An 18244-nucleotide genomic window follows, 5' to 3' on the forward strand; every position below is an offset into this window, starting at 1 on the left:
TTAGGGGTCAACAGCTGAGAGAAAGCCGAAGGACAAAAACGGAATAAACACTGTAACCTTTTTTCCGGGCAGTAATTAGTTTTCGATCACTCACCTGTTCTTTACAATTAAGCTGAATGATGACCTTGAAATAAAAAACAGGATTTTCTTGCCTCTCAATCTGTGACACAGCGTACTGTCTTTAATACACATAAATCGTGATTTCAGATGAGGAAAAGAAACAAGAAACAGGCATTTGACCGTGATTTTCGGCATTGTTTTCTTTCGGTTTCTTCGACTGCTGCAGGAGATGATTACTCATGAGAAATCTGAGAAAACTCTTGCCCTATTTTGCTTTTGTTTTACTGCAACGAATACCAGTATCTAGGCACAAGACACTTTTCGTTTTGCATTCTTAAATTAAGTGTGCAAGAAATAAGTCCATTGCTCTACAGCTTCATTATCTAAATTTGTCTTTTTCTCGATTTAACAGGTGAATCATGCATACTATTTGGAACGGGTTAGTATCGTTTCTTAGATACTTTTCAGTCCTCTTGTCGTTTTCATAGACATGACGACTATGTCCCGTTGTAATAAAATTTATAAGTGTGCTTTCACTAGCTAATTATAGATGATAACTTGTTCTTTTTTCTCTTTGGTCATTATTTTTGAAATAACGAATCTAACACAAACATCTACGTAATACAATTTTAGTTTCCTGCTGTTTACAAATTTGTAATGAGAACATCATAATTCATGCATCATTAGTTGCCCGTAATTTGAATAAAATAATTTTGAATTATTTTATTTACAAGTTGAGAATTAAATATTTTGATGTCATCTCTGGCGAAGGTTATCAATCTGCATCATATGCCTAAATAAAAAAAAGATTTCTGTGTTTTATTATTTTACATATAAGCTTTTTATTTAATGTCTTTATATCTTTATTACCTTTATGTAAAATGTTTTAAAAACAGAGTAAAGGCTTTGCAAGAGAAAGGAGAATGACTGATAATTAGTATAATAAATGATGTCATAATTATGGAGTTGAATTTTTCGAATTGTTGAATTAGTACTGATTTCAGCTGCATTCAAAGAATTCTTTTTCGAAGTCTAGGAAATACAGTATCTGTTGAAAAAATTATTTTCTGTTGTGAGCAATTTGTAACCAAAGAAGAAGTTTAGGCTAAGCTATGATAACTATGTTAAATTGTGGCAAAATCTGTGTCTTGGAATATGTTTTATAAGATACAGAGAGACCAAAATATTGTGTAAGAGTACTTTAGCAAAGAAATATTCATAGTACAATCGTGGGAAAATAGTAGTTCACCTTTAATTATTCTTAAATTTTATATATGTTCTGTCGTAACCTCCAAATATCTCCAACTAGTTAACATAATTATTTGTACCTAATGGTTAACCTTTAGAAATCTATTCACTGGTTAACGAGTTATAAGGTATTTCTCCCGCATTCCTAGCATGCCTCCGTGGTGTAGTGGTCAGCACACTCAGCGCGTAATTGAGAAGTCAGCGGTTCGATTCCCGGCGAAGGCGATTGCTAATTTTTCAATTCTCCTACTTCCAAAAATATACCTAATGTCTCTACAGTGGCGCCCGAACTAAAAGGGTGTTGGATGATGATTCTCCTCACCCATGATTTGGCGATTGGGTCCCCTAAAAAAACCCGTTCGCAGTCTCTTAATAACTCCTTTAAAGTTTTTGAAGTTCTATTTGGAGCAATTTTCAACAAACACTTGTTCCACGATAATCGCCGACGACGATCCATCACTATCCTTTCAGCATGGTATTTACGTTTTGTACAACTACATAAAATAGAAAAATGTTCTGTGACCAATTTATTATAACATGCAGTATGTAATTTAAAATAAATTCGAGTTTTCTGAATTATTTATTATTCATTTTCAACTTTGGTACTTAATTTGCTTTTAGTACTTTGTTCATTAGAGCCAAAAAACTTATTGCTAAGAATATGTAATCCTGTGTAACTAATAAATACCCAATTATTTGGCCGCCCAGACTGTATATAGTGGCTGGGGAAGCCTACTGCGGTACCGAGGAACCCGATCTCAAATCTCGGGGAAGGCATGGATGTTTGTAAATGTAGAGTGTCTTTGCGGCATGGGGACACCCTAGATATATAGCTAGCCGAAAGTTCTCTCATGTGGTTTTGTGGTAGGTGAGAAGAGTGAGAGACCCTCGGTCCAACCCCCCCGGGGTGCTGTCCCTCAAAATTGGGGTGAAAGTAGCTCCTTGAGGCTCTGATAACCATTCTCCCATGAAATACGTAGACAAGATAACAACAGTAGCCGAATTATTTTAACTACAAGTTGTTTATTAAATATTATATTTCTTTGAATTATTTTATTTACAAGTTGAGAATTAAATATTTTGATGTCTTTTTTTAGTTTTACATAGAGTATTATTTTAAAAAGAAAGTATCCTAATACAAAGTAACATTTTAAAGTATTTTATAATAGAATGAAATATATGTGAACAAATGAAAATGGCGAATTTCTGCAGCGCCTGCTGTATACTGGTTTGAGGCAATAATTTTTTTTGTTTTGGGGACAGAACATTGCAAATGATCCAATGCATGTATTACTACTGCTAACGAGTGTTAACGAGCTGCGATCGAGAATTACCAACGCCGTTTCTAATGTTATTCTAGATATGCTCTACCGAGTATGGAAAAAAATTGCTTTCAGATGATGCATGTGCAAAATTAGTAGAGCCTGTTAATGGCTCATATCCTTCTTGTTTTATTTACAAAAGGAATTTTCAAAAAAATTTTAAATAGTTTAAAAACAGCTCATGCGAACCGCAAACCTTATCAGTAATGTAAATGTCTGAGAGTTTTATTTTTGTTAGCCAATACGTATAGTAGATGCGTTTGATGCAAACGTTGCATTAACCCTCCGAACACGGGATCAGTGAGTAACACGTTCGCCATTTATCCTGGGATTTCAACTGCGATCAGTTTCTCAGGAAGAAAAGGTCTATTTTTTTAAGTTTTATACATTTTGCACCATCGATGAGACGGTTAATATTGTCTGACGCAGAACGGTCATACTTGACTCATTTATTTCACTCAAAATGAAATCCGACTTAAAATGAAATCCGACTTGTTTGAAATCCACAGTTATCTCTGGATTCTTTTTGCAACAGAACATTTAATTCTCAGTCAGATGACCAATAACATGCTTGCCACATACCTACCCATTTTAAACACAGTCAGATTTCTTAAAATCTTTTTCGAAGGAGCCGTAAATCCGTTTTTCGAACACTGTTATGTAGGCAATCTCCTCCAACCCTCTTTGGAAATGACCAAAGTATTCATAAGAATATAAATTAATTGTTAGCCTAAATAAACTATAAAATAAATTGTTATTATAAATAATATAATTCTGTAAGACGACCACTCTCTAATCCGATCGAGATCATCAATGCATACCAAGTCAACCACCAAAATGTTCAACTTCGACTAAATATTTACTTGCTAAATGTATTACTTGCAATAGAACAAAATATTTATATTAAATCAATCACGGAATTAAGCTTCCATCTAAAATAAAAAACTCTTTCAATGAAAAATTATAATTAATGATTTCTGAATCATTAATTTTATACTTCTTCATCGAGGTGTAATTTATTATATAAACTTGATTCAATGATTATGGCGCAGCATTGGTTAGATCATTAATGTAGTTCCTGAACTGGTTATGCTAATACTTTCATTTTCTCTATGGGCAGCTGGTAATATTACCAAATCAATAGGAAGAGGCTGCAAAAAGAATTCTCTTGTTTTTGATGTTATTTCAATCGATTAAGTTTATTACTCAGATGACATTTTAGCCTATATATGCGAGTTAAAAGCCAGTGGCAAAAGATATTCTTGACAGTGCTTCTACCTCTAAGAAGTGGAAGACCTAATAAGGTAGTTTATTTACTTTATGAAGTGGAAATATTTTTAAAAAGGAAATTGTAAATGAAAAAATAAACGTCAAGGACGCTGATTTCGTTAGATGAATACTTCAACGAGTAGTGAGAACTTTGAAGTTACAAGACGAAGTTTAGATTGCAAAAGTTACACAATTTTTCCTCTTTGCCTATTAAATTTATTTGCCATTTTTTAAAATTGCTGTTGTTTACATTATTAAAATATTCATTACATAATTTTCATTTCTGATATTTGGTTCATTGTTACATTGACTTATTTTATTCTCTATTTATCTTTCAAGTTGTTTCGTAGGTTTAGTAACTAATCTACCACACTTCAGTATTTCTCTTTGACGCAACGAACCTTGAAAAGGATTAATTTAATTTCAATTCAATAATCTCCGCCAATGATTATCATTTTTTAGATCACCATCTCCCCACAAAGCCAGAATCTTTCCGAGCACTGAGTAGATATCTTAGGTTCCCTAGATACTAGACTGAAAACACTGTGAATTTAAGTGAAATGAATTTTAAAGAGTGAACTTATTTTAAAATTACGATTTACGATCATGGATGATTTTGGTCTTCTGAGTAAGTGGTTGTCTAAGAGACTCGATGGTCAGTTTTAATGTTTATTTGTGTTCATAGAAATACTGGTCACCTTCGAAGATGTTTATTTTAGGAAAGTGGTGACCCCGAAATGGTTCACTGTGTTTTTAAATCGATTTTAATTGGAAGAGACTCATGCCAATGAAAAATTTAAATTAAGGAAAGAGCAGCTCTAGGTTGTCGTAAACTTTGTATAAAACTCTCGATTTAGAAGGCGATCAGATATCACTCCTTCATCAGGACAAAATATTTTGTGAAAAAAAGGGACGTATGTCTGATTATCTTCGAAAGTCTTTTGATTTATTGATAAATGTTTACGTCAATATAAAGTTGCTCAGTTTTAAAAATGTATAAATACGTTGCTTTTCCTAAGAATATTTCTAAAATGTCCCCTCCACAATACTAGAACCCGTTATAAATGTGTGCTGTTTGGCGCGAGGTTTAAGGTTATGCCATGACCAATTGCTCGCTCGTTGTTTACAAGGAAAACGGTTCAGGTTCGCTAGCCCGTCATTTCCTTCATTTCAATTTTTGATGCGCTCTCAATTTCCTCTTCTTTATAGCTTTTCGATAGTATTCTCGCCTTTTGTAGGCCACGAACGATGTCTACCCATCTACTCAATTAGTCTCACCCAACAGGCACACGGTAGACGATTCTACAAATTCTTTTCCTTTTTTCCTTGCGGTACATTAAAGAACATCCAGAGGGGAAATTATATTTCTTTTTGGCCTCGAATGTAAGATGATGTTCTGAAAGAAAAATAGCACTTTTATTGCGGACGATAAAAATCAAAGAATATTCGCATATCAGAATCGCGATCAAAATGGTACAATATTGATATTCGTTCTTCTGAAAAATGGAACGAAGGTAATGCTTAGGTATTAGAAATAGGCAATGGAGAATAAAATTAAAAAAATAAGCATAAATAATGTAACAGCAGCAATTTAAAATAATACAGAAGCATAGATATCAAATATTCTTTCGCATGATAGCAGTTGGTTTCAACATATTTTTTTTATCTTTTTTTTTTTTTTTTTTTTTTTTGTCCATTCTTTAAATGCAATATATTTGAAAATTATATTTCATTCACTGAAAGAGCTTTTACCAAAATCCCAGAAAATAAATATAATTAAAGCAGACTATATTCTAAACTGATCCACAGGTATCCAACAAATCAGACTTGAAACCTTAATCTGAATTAAATTTGATGCCCATTTCTTTCAAAACAGCTAAGCTTAACTGTTTAAGGCAGCGTACTCGAAGGCTATGGTGAAGGGAAGAGATGGATTCACGCAAGAAGTTTGCAAAATAGTATTGTAGATTTGGTTCATTGAAGTTTACTGCGAATTATTAACTCAATGTCGTTGCGTCATTTTCCATACTCATTACTCATATTCACATGCCACTCAGTTTGAACTAGAATAGTTATAGTCAGTAAAGACTTGAAAAGGCTTTATTAAGGAACAGTTGCTTTTTAGTTAAAAGTTTCATGAAATCGAGTATTGAAATCGGCAGAATATACATTCAAAATTTAGCTTATTTCACTCGGCTTCAACAAGTAGGATTTTAACTCTAATCTTTATGCAATAGGCGCAAACCCACTCACCAATCTACGACTATTTTTCTTCTCAGACTAAGAAGTCTATAGTTTTACTGTTTAAATAGTCTATATGTACTGTCGTGACAGTTGTCTATGTACTGTTGTTACAGTAGTCTATATAGCAACTTCGCTGACTATGTAAATTTAACTAATTTGCATTTGGTGAAGGTCATAGAAGAAAAAGGGAATGCAGAAAAATATTAATCTAAAAACATGTTAAGTGAACTTTATATTTGAAGACAGGAAATTGTTGTTTTGCTAATGAAAAATCATGAATAAATGCCATGTATTGCCTTTTTTTCCATATTTATCATTTCGTTTCCTAATTTTCGTTCACTTTTCCACCGGAAATGCACGTCACATTATTATAATTAACGTTTAATGCTAGTGATATAATATTAAATAAATAAAGGATAGTGATATAATATTAAATAAATAAAGGAATAAATTGCTACTCTCCGGGCGGAAGCAATTATTATTGACCTAACAATTAACACGAATTGCTGGAGGAAAAGTCTCTGAGAGTGATGACTATACTCTGAAGAAATTTTATCTTTCAGTTTTGTTTGTCTCTTTGGATTGCCCTATGCCTTACGTCTCCATGACTAAGATATTACTAATCGTCATGACGAACTTAAGTCATAACTAAGGGTTTTAGGCGAAAATAAGAATGAACCATTTTGCAAAAGAATTTTGGATGGACATCTTTATAGCAAGATGGATCAGTGTTATTTTTCAAAATTTCCGAAAATTAGTTTGCGCTTAAAAGCGCTATTTCATTAGCCCTTAAAAACATTTTTAAAAGTGCTTAAAAGCATTTTCTTCCTCTCCGATACAACCACATACTAATATATAAAGAAGGCAAAAGAATCATTTAAAAGTCTTGTTTCGTAAAATGTTTCATCTGACATTCTTAGCCCACGCCTTGCCAGAGTTGCGGAAGAAAAAACAAAAAGATCGTGAATTGCTTCCAGACATTAGCAAAACTTATTTCAAATGTGAAAAATGTCTTTCGTAAGTCGCCGGTTAAAATGAGAGTCTAGTGAGATTGTAGGGGATATATCTTTACCTCCAATTCTAACGATGTAAGAAATGTAGTAAATTTCGGTTTATTATTCAGCCGAGTATTTCGACAAAATCAAGGAGGACGTGGACATTTTTTATGGAGCGATGCTTCTTCTATTAAACGTACTTAGGAGTTGTTAATGCAGGCATTAGAAAAACCTCGCATATCTTTCCACTCAGACGCCAGCTTTCAAGAGCTTTCTGGAGGAAGAAAATTTGAAGTTGGTGGCTTCTGTGCGTACCTTTGCTAGTGTGATGAAAAACGTATTTTTTAAAACTGGTGTTAAAAGTATAGTTCTTAAGGAAAAAAATGTAGCATCTTATTAGTGAAAGCCATATCTTCAAAAAGATAGGAACATTTCTAAAATTTTGCATAACAAAAAGCAAGGTTGTTATTCTTATTAATTCCATAATTCGTATGCGTTTTAAATATACTCTCACTTCTATAAGTAACGATTGTTGTCTCACCTCAAAAGCAACATAACGAATAGATGATCTTACTTAAAAATGCTTGTGATATCATATAATCGGATGCAAGTTATGCGTTGTATGGCAAACTCTTGTTTTAAAAGAATGAGGAAATACATAATCTGAATTTCTTCATTCCTGCTTGTTTGCTTATATAGTTTTGGGCCATGGTATTCAGCAGAATATTTTATCTGGAGTTTGTGAAGAATACTAACATTTCTGTTATTTGATTTAATTTAAGAGTTATATGATTTGAAGTGGGAAACCCCAAACTACTAAACGAAATCAGTGTTTAGCATTAAGAACGCACTGAGGCCAGCCCATGCAGCAACAGCTAAGACCAACCATACTTTCTATACATATGACAGAAATTTTAAAGGGATATAAACTAATCCAAATTTAATTAATTTTTAAATGTTCTCAGGAAACTTAAAGTACAGCAATTGAGTAATAAAAAAATGTTAAAAATAAAGAAATCGAAAACAAACCTAAAGGGACAATCCCTTTAATAACATATATCTATGATATGAAATAAAATTATTAATATGAGGAATATTTCTATGATATGCAAAATTAGCCTTTTTCTTTTTATGTGCTCTGTTCATTCATATTCTCAAACTTGTATCTAATAACATATAATCTAATAATATAAAAATATACAGGGTACCTCCAGTGCATATTTGTGAACTAATGCATTCAATGTTACTTTATGGTGTTTAAGGATTTAATAATACAGTTATTTATTTTCTCGAAACATAAACGATAATTTTTTTTATTTAGATTTCCACTTTGCCATTTTCAGTACTTTTTTTCTACAACCGCTCATCTTTATTTATAACTATAGTAATATAGCTGCAAAAATAGAGTAAAATGCGAGGTCAGATGACAGGGCGGTAAACCTAAAAAAAGCTACGGGGAAAGTGTGGATAGTTTCTATTTATGTTTTATTACAAATAGCATTGTAACTCTGTCTTTGAAGGAAATGCATCATCACACGTAATCTTATATACACATAGAGAAAGGTAAACAAAGAAGAAGATTACACAACAGTACAATATACTACTATTTTTGGAATATTATTTTTATTTTCGAATCCTGATATTGCACGAAACAGCACTTAATGTACTCGAATAATGTTTCCAAAGCCAGCATTTATGCACTAATGGACAACATAGTAAGAAAATTAATCTCTGTTTAATAAATAAATAAATAAATTGTGCAGTCCCGAATTAAATGTCGATCTGAGACTCAGATACTTTAATCCTGATGTAAGGGGTTATTAGCTCTTTGATACCATTATTAGGTCATTCTTAAATATGCTCGTTTTTGGTAAGGGGCATCCAAAATTAATTCTTCAGAAAATCCTTTTACGGCTTCGAAAATGTAATCCGCTTTACTGGGTTATATTACCCCTTATCTAAAAAAAGCGAAATAAAATAAAGCTGAGCTGTGCTCGGAGCAGAGGATTAAGTAGATTGGTTATTCCTGTAAAAAATATTGAAAATAAGTAAAGAAGAAAGCAAGAAAGAAAGCTAAATGGAAGTTCATCAAACATGAGTGCTAAGAAAGATTGAACATAAGTAAATATTACATCAAAATTTGTATTAATAAAAACTGTAAGAAGACTGGTAGCTGGTACTTTACGTCAAAGTGCGTAAGGACTATTTATGTGCGTTAATTGCCCAAGTAGATTACTAGGGAAAATTGATGAGTATTTACGTTTTGTATGGTAAATAACAAGAATTCGTCCATGCAGCCAGTTTGAATTACTGACTAGAAACTGCTACTAAATTGGGACCGTCAATTTTCCCATTGAATCTTTGCATCAGATGTAGGGAACACACTTCCCGTATGTAATTGTTTCAATTAACTGCAGCTTTTTCAAGCATATTGAGCTGTTTGACACATCGTTTGTTGGAAGTAAACTCCTCTGGCCAAGAATGCATAAATCTAATAATAATAACGAGCGACATTCTAGAACCGCTGAAACAATTTCTAACACAGAAGCTCTTCGTTTTAGTATTTATAACATTCTACCTCCACATTGTTTCCTCGTTAATATATAGTGTCATGTTGTTGCTATTTTCTCATACTTGTTTATCAGGTAAAAAAACCTCTTTCTTGACATAATTATGTGGCATCCATCTCTTTATTTGATAAATTTAAGTTCGTTAATCGCATATACAACAACAAAGGAATATTTTCAAAAAACCGATGGAAATACGAAGACCTTATCAAAAATGAAACACAGTGCTAATACAAAAACATGTGTCTAGAGCAAAATGTAACACAATGCTAATATAAGAACTCGTGGTGAGATTCTGGCGAGATAGTATCTTTGTTGATTAGCTATTCAATCTCGGGCGCAAGTATAATAAGGAAGTACTCAATTTTCAACTTACCTTTAAGTGAAAATAAAACGATTGCATTCTTTCCTCTATAATGCAACATGTTATCCTCCATCCAAATTTTGGTAAACGAACATAAAATGAAGTTATATACTACCGCTGAAGCCAAGTGTAGATATAATATGAAAAATGCTTGGCTGCTACTGCCGATTTTTGACTACCTGAATTACATATTTTTATGGAATTTCTTTACTAGTCATTCTCTAAATTATCGGATTAGGCTATTATCCTCATGTCAAAATTATCGGTGAGAAAATTAAATTTTAAATTTAATTATGTCTCCTGCATAAAATGTTACTTAATATCTCAGCCTTAAATTACAGTATAAAATGTAAATTGCGCATGATTCTCTTTTCTTCTTTTATGTATTTCGAAAAGGATTGTTTAACTAAAGAACTCTTAATGGTTAAATTTTAGATTACAAGATTTTTCAGATTACAGCAATTTAGGTCATATGTCACTGTTTGGTTAAAAGACTGTAAAAAACTGATCCAAGTGCCCGATATAAAGAAAGTTTAAATTACAGTTAGCTAAATGTTTTCTTATTTTATTAAAGACTCTTTCCTTTTCTTTTTCTTTAATTTAAAAAAAAATTCTGCGGTATGTAAAACTAATCTCGAAAAATATTTGAAAAATTATCAAATTGCTTCCATGATGAGGCAAAGGACAAAAGTTGTTGAATTTATAGATCACATTAAAATCTTTTTTTCGGAAATCTGCGCGTGTAAACTTATTAACGTAATCTATTTTTTGTGGTGATTTTATCCGGTGTCTTGAAAGTCCAACTAACGATATCTGTAACTTCTAAAATTGTAATAATGATATCGATTGCATCCAGATTTTTAATTAATTCGTATACCGGATAATTTTAATTTCAGAAGATTTGTTTATCAATTAGACAATCAGAAAATATTTTTCTTATTCATACTTTTATGCACTTATATAAAAATTTTATTTTGTAAACTTTTGCTAAATTATTTTTCAAAATCGAAACTAGTACAGTCCGAGACTGTTTCGTTTTGCCATTATGTTTTTACATTTGGCATGTATGTCTTACATACAAAATATATGTAAACCTTTTCCCATGGTTACGCACATAAATTTTCAAATGTAATTTTCTAAGTGTTAACTTTGACATCAGAAACAGATGGGTAAAAACCTGAGTTTCAGATTAACATTCGTAATAACTCTAAAATTCGAAATGCCCTAGATCGAAATAAATTTTTTTGCGCCTCTCAACCTAAAGATTTTGTCGTACCTTTCATTAATTGAAGTTAATTTAAAGCACAGAGCTTTCACAATTGGTCTTCGTGGCTAGTTTGTCATATTATAAAAAAACATTTCCGCTGAATATCGTTGGCACAATAAGAAAGTACAATTTCTTTCTACAAATCCATATGAAATTTTTATTTATTTTTTGCTATAATTTGACGCATTCATAAAAATATCACATCAGAGAATCGACTTTCTTTAACCATTTCTTAAACTGGTATCAAAACGACTAAACGTTCAAGAACTACTTGTACTTGTATTGCCTATAGGGGCAATGATTCTGAAATGCCCACCTTATCATCGACCAGTCACTGAACTGTTCAGCCCTGGGAAGAACATCTATGAATAAAACATAATATATACAACCTCAGGTCATAAGCATATGTATAAATATGCAGCATTGTCATTTTCTTTTCGATTAATAAAATTCTAAGCCTTAAAGTCATTTCTAAGCCTACAAGTTGTACAAAGTTAAACACGTGCTTAAAGCAGATCAATGACTCTTAAGTTACTACATGATATTCTTCTGATAAAGGAAACTGATTATGATATGTATATTAATAAGATACATATATTATCCTTGAGAGAGTAATACTGGAAGGTAGAACTTGATGTGGGTTAATAGGTTAATATTAATAAGTCAATGTCTGTTAATCGTGCAGGTGTGTAACTCTCGATTATCAACTGCGATGTACTAAAATATAGCTTGTCTTTAGTGCATCCAAATGCAATTAATAATAAAGCTGAATAGCTGAAGTAAGTAAATAAAAATACAGCCTGAGAGTGCTTTTTAATGTAAGGGCGTTGTTATACAAAGTCAGTAAGGCGTTGTCCATGAGTTGTAATCCTTATTCTCACGATACAATTTTTGAAATCGCTGTTGCGAAACATGATTATACTACTTTTTATTAAAATTATTATTGAAATTATGTTTTTCCCCATAGGAATAATGGCTGTTGCAACCCGAATGTTTTCAATTTGTAGGAAAATACTTGTAGCTACAATGTATGGTACAACATAAAAATACATATGTTGTTATTATTTTTTTTAACTTATCTTCTCTTAGAGAAATGCGTTTTGCTTCTATTTTTCTAAACCATGAAAGAACTATTAAGTTATTTGGAGGATATTTAGCTGTTTACTCTGTTTTTTAATTTGACTATTTCTCTTTTCCCTCCTAAAAATAGCAACTGCTTGTAATAAATCTGGCAAATCTGTCTAAACTGCGTCATTTCAACATTAATGTTTCTCAAGGGATTCTTATTTAACACTAATGGCGCAGATACTTACTAATGCTTCAGCCAATAATAATTTTAGGTTTGCGAGCCAGACGTCATAATTTACTGTTTGAGATAAAGCTGGGCTAAGACTAAATCCCTCTAAGCTATCTTCAACAAGTCACATTTCTTTTCTCGGTTTCTCTCGCTTCCGAGTATGCTCTCGACTGATAAACTTTCTTCAGATATTAAAATATTGTTACGAATTTTGTACTTAGATAATTTTAATAGAATTATTAGTAAATTGTTGTATTTTTCTGTGTAATGTAGCGCGAGACAAATTATTAAGAGAAAGATATGCCGGAAAAGTAAGAATACAGGGGCATGTGCATTCAACATTGAGTAAATGATTATCTCGGTAATTTGTATTGAAATTGAATAAAGGTAATTAATCACTTTGTTATCTGCAATCGTTATTCCTTCCTCGTATTGCTTTCCAGGAATTTAGAGAAGCAGAAAGTACTAGAAATATCTCGTGGCTGGTTGAAAACTGGCCGAAGAGAAAGTATCTGCTCTCAGTTGTTTATTTAGCTGCTGTTGTTATGGTTGCAAGTTTAGAGTGAGATTGGATTAGCTTTCTCTTTAGATACGATTTTCATCGCGTTGTGTTTTACTTTCTCGGTAGTTTGTAGGGTAACTACTGAATATACTGTGCGATACTGTAAACACTTGTACGAATATTTCTGCTGAAAATTCCCGAGTTATGAAATATTTTTGATAAAAATGAATTTTTATTGACCTATTATCGGACTTGTGCAATGTATTAGGAACCCGTACTCACGCAAGACTAATAAAAACGTGAACGTATTCAAGAACGATCGGGCTTAGCTGCAAATACAACCATGATTACAAATACTTCTTTATGCAATCGTCTGCCATCCTCAAGAACTATACTAGCAACATTTAAATTATATACATATATGTATAAACATTATATATAAATACATATAAATTATGTACATATATGTATATTTTATACACATACTTTTTATTCATTAGATAATTGGAATGAAAATTAATATTTCAATATAGATTGAAAGAACAGTCCCACTTAGTCCCCACTGAGTAACTGAAATTTTATGTGTATTGGAATTTTGTTAGATGAAGAAGGAAAAATAGTTGAAACATTCGTTTCTATAAGATAACTAGAGCTTCGTTACTGTGGAATATGGTACAAAAGTAGCAAGTATTCCCAAGTGACATTCAGATTGAGTACATTAGCATTTGTGCTCCATTGCATTCTTGTAAAGCTGTAGCAACACATTTTACTATCTGCCTATTGAAGTGTTTTTCATCCCCAGGTTAGGTTAACTTATTTGAATATGGCAAAGCATACGAAAGCTATCTGTCTGAGCAAAAGAATGCCTTTATGGAGTAATTTCTACCGGAAATTGGCTCGTATTTATTTTATGTATGGAAAAACCATGAAATCTACTATGCAGCCAACCCGCTTGCCCGGGATCTAATCCAGATCGAACTTCTAGTATTCAAAGTCCACTCGATCACTGATGAGGCATATCCCCAGGTTTGATGCTCAGTTTTGATTTCTAAACAGCTAGACTCAGAAATGTAAAATCATTTGACGTTCGCCCACTGGAGCCAGTATTTAAAAACTTCAACATTCTAAACTTGCAAGACTTTTAAACAAGATTTATCTTTTGATAAAACACTTTTAAGCGAAGAGCTCGATCAATTAATGTTAGAATCATAGTGTCAGAACATACCAGATTTTTTCAGGAACAACGTAGTATTGTAAATATTCTGGGAATGCAATTTTTAATGGACAGATTATTTAGGTTGTGTGAATACGGCAAAGCCACTAGGGCTAGCTGCCTAAGAGAAGAAATGCTTTTGTAGAAGGCTTTCTAAGGGAAACTTGCTCGTATTCACTGTACGGGCCAGGAAAACCACGAAAACGTTGCCTGGGATTGAACCCAAACCAAGTGAAACTAACAGTATTCAGCCAATTAGCTACTGGTGCGGCTGCACTTTTCTTATACATGTAATTTTCATCTTTTGATACAGTCAATGTAGTTAACTCACAGCACCATCTAACGGTTAAGGTTTCATTTTTTAGCTTTTCTTTTCTTTTTCTAATATTATAATTTTAGTGAAAAATTTCAATTCATTCTAACTGTTAGTCCATTCCCAAACCATTTTGAGATGAAAAGATTATCATAATCAGCTCGTGTATAGTACTGATGTACCCATGACTGGTGTGAATTCTTTATTTTAAACTTACGTATAGAATGTTATTCAATTTGATTTAAAGTAAATAACTACTTCGAAAAAGCAAAGCAGAATTTCAGTCTATTATAATATATTTGTATTATGGTTTTCTTATTAAATGAATATATAATGAATTGTTTAATGCATTCACTGTCAGAATATGTATACAAAAATCCACCAGAAGCCGGCTAACTTAAAAACAAAGAGTTGAAATATTCTTCGTGCGTGATCTGCAGAGAAAAGAAAGTGTTGAGCTTTCTCTTTTAATTAAATTAAACTTCTATTCGATATAAAACAATATGCAATTAAAACAGCCCAATATTTTCTGTTTTATGTAATCTCATATATGCTACATGTGGTTTTCTTAAGCGTACGATTTCGCATTTCTTATTGCTGAGTACTTGAAGCAAGATTTTTTTTCTGTTTTCTTGTTATTAAGAACACTATTTTTTCTTCCACAGGTGGTATTTTGTACAGCATTTATAACTTGCTTCAAAGGAACCTATGCAATTAGTTTAAATCCTTTCAACGCTTTCTCAGATTTGAACTATGAACCAAATGCAGACTTCAGCGTCAACCAAGGTATGTACATTCCCAACATGCCAGTCGCTTCTATTTATCCACTCATGAACGAAGAAAGTTACAATGGCGTCATCGGACTTCCATCACTCAAGTCTCCCTCGATCCCTTTCATAAACCCCTTATCATCAGCGTTACAGCAAGTTCCCGGTGGCAGAACCAACAAAATGGTCTTAATAACTAAACCAAAAAGTTCAAGGAATGGCCCACGCTATCCTCCTGATCATCCGCAGCAACAAATCGGTGGACCTCCGAAGTCTCGAGGAGTAACACTGGATATAAGAGGAGGTGGATATAAACTGGAGCATCATCAGAACGGGAAACCTTACAAACCTCCCAGCACAGAAAGCTCCTTTCGAAGTACGCAAACGCAAAATAGTGGACGAAATGTTGGAGGAGCACCTAATAGACCAAACAATGGCCCAAATAGAAATAGGCTACCTAATCAGCGTCCAAGGGGTCCCAATATGAAGAATCCACACTACAATATGAATTTTGAAACTTCATTACCTTCTATGCCACCCAACGTAGAGTTTGTGAATCCTGAAAATGTTTTGCCACTTCATCCCAACATTTACAAGCATTTTTTGCAGCAAAACAAACAATTGGGCCTCTATTTCAAAAATTTTAATAATCAGAACCTTTTTTCGGGAAATTCACCAACTAGAGGCAGGTTTGCAAACAGTGGATCTTTCCCAGGTAACACTTTTAACCCCTTAAAAGTTGCAGCTTCAAAATTAGTTAGAAACAGAGGCAACAATATGAATTCTCACATCGGGGCTTTATCTCAGTTTTCCAATTTTCCATCGAGTTTTCAAATTCCTGGAGCACAATTATCCGCTAGTCATTTAACTTCTCAGTTTGGATCATTACAACAACATACTCCAGACAAGCTTATTGTTCAACAGTATGAGGCTGATTTATTCAATCAAGACCCTCACTTCTATGCAGCTTTAGCTCAAACTCCTGAAGGAAGAGCTGTTTTAAGTCAAATGCAACAGCAGCAGCCGATACCTGCGATAAAACCTAACGCTCAGACTAATCCTTCATTTTCAAGTAATGCAGCTAAGCAATCTCATAACAATTTAAAATCTTCTGCCACATCTAATAACGGATTTTCAGGCTATACAAGTGCTACAGGTTCACAAACTGAAAGTTTTCCAGCATCATATGCAACAAACTACGACAATAACCAGGGACCAAAAAATATAGCTACTACCAATAATGCTGCCGCACATCAAAAAACAGCTGATGCCTTAGCGGAATATCAGCAAATGATGCTTTATTATCAACAGCAGCAACAACATCAACAGCAGCAACAACAACTGCAACAACAGCAGCAACTCCATCAACAACAGCTTCAACAACAGCAACAGTTGCAGAAGCAACATCAGTTACAACAACAGTTATCTACTAAGCAGTATTCTTCTTCCGCTGCTCAAGCTGCTGAACTGCCATTCAGAAATCCCTCTCATCAGTCATCATCGTCATCATCATCATCCAGACCAAGTTATTCCACTAACCAGCAAAGTTATCCAGACTCACAAAATGCTCTATATTCGCCATACCAATACGGCCAAGATTCATCTTACCAAGTTGATGTGCATCAAACTTCAGCAGCTCCACAAGCTTTTTCATACCCGAAAAGCACAGTTCCTCCCTATGAAGCAACAGGATATACCAGTTCCTATCAAGCAAGTCAGAAGCAAGTGAACAGCCAAATTCCAAATGCCCCTGCAATTGACCAAACGTCTTTCACCTTGCCACCTTTCTCTCCTGTAGATCCACATACTGCGCCGGAAAACAATAATAATGCACTACATGATTACTACAGTTATCAAACAACTCAAGTACGAGATAAGGTTCCTTCTCATTCCACTGCTCATTATACGCAACACCCTGCTTATGACACCCATTCATCTTCTGCTTTACATGAAATCTCACCATACCAGTCTGAGGATGCAAAGGTTCCTGATTACTCCTCATCGATTCAGTCAAAAACGCATAACACAGGACTGCCTTCGGGATACCTGACGCCTGAGCAGCTCTACGCTCCTCAAAAAACAGGCTTGCAAAGCGAAGCAAAATTTGGTTATCCATCAGCCTATGCTTCTACAAATCATCATAGACAAGTTACTGCCGTACCTCAAGAATCTACAGCATCAGAAGCCACAGAATCTACGCAAGATGAAAAACGTGAAGGTAAGTGAAGTATAATTAGTATACGTTTTTATGTTATTTTTTACATATTAGATGCAGAAAAGCACGATTTGTACGTTTTTCAAAGAACCACTTAAAAACGATGTGTAAATGAGAAAGATATATAATCGAAATTTCAGTTTAAGAATGTAATATGCGTAAAATTTAAATGTTACTGCAGTACTATTACAACGGTACAACTATTACTTGGATTTGATTCTATCTCATCTTACATTTGTTTTCTTTAAAATACTAATCGTTTTTTAAAAAAATTCATTTTTTAAATCGTAAAAGTTTAACAGTATAATATTTAATATAAATATGATGATGAGCATTAATTAATTGAAACATTCATTGATAATGACCATATTAAAAAATGCTAGTTATTATAGTTAATTATAAACGTTATTATAGTTATTATAGTTAGTTATAAATCAGGGAAAACGAGACGTATAACTGAAGTTAGTATAAATGAAATGTTTTACTGTTATCACAAACAGGAATGGACTGGAACAGGGATAAAACTACGTATAAACGACAGTGAGAGGGAGTGCAAACAATGTTTCAACATGTAAAACGATTCTTTTAAATATTTTTGAAA

At 33.1% G+C, this 18244-nt stretch overlaps 1 protein-coding gene across 1 annotated transcript in view; it reads left to right on the forward strand.

Annotated features, from left to right (window-relative positions):
- Positions 1–18244, forward strand: part of LOC118183970 (uncharacterized) — a 62730-nt gene that overhangs the window by 24596 nt on the left and 19890 nt on the right. Inside the window, exon 2 of the mRNA XM_035353587.2 lies at positions 15327–17646. Coding sequence (XP_035209478.1) covers positions 15327–17646 — 2320 coding nt within the window. The remainder of the gene's footprint in view (positions 1–15326; positions 17647–18244) is intronic.

The sequence above is a fragment of the Stegodyphus dumicola genome, chromosome 3 (assembly GCF_044657685.1).
Source record: "Stegodyphus dumicola isolate Sdum_Otavi_A_Nest chromosome 3, ASM4465768v1".
Taxonomy (NCBI): Eukaryota; Metazoa; Arthropoda; class Arachnida; order Araneae; family Eresidae; genus Stegodyphus; species Stegodyphus dumicola.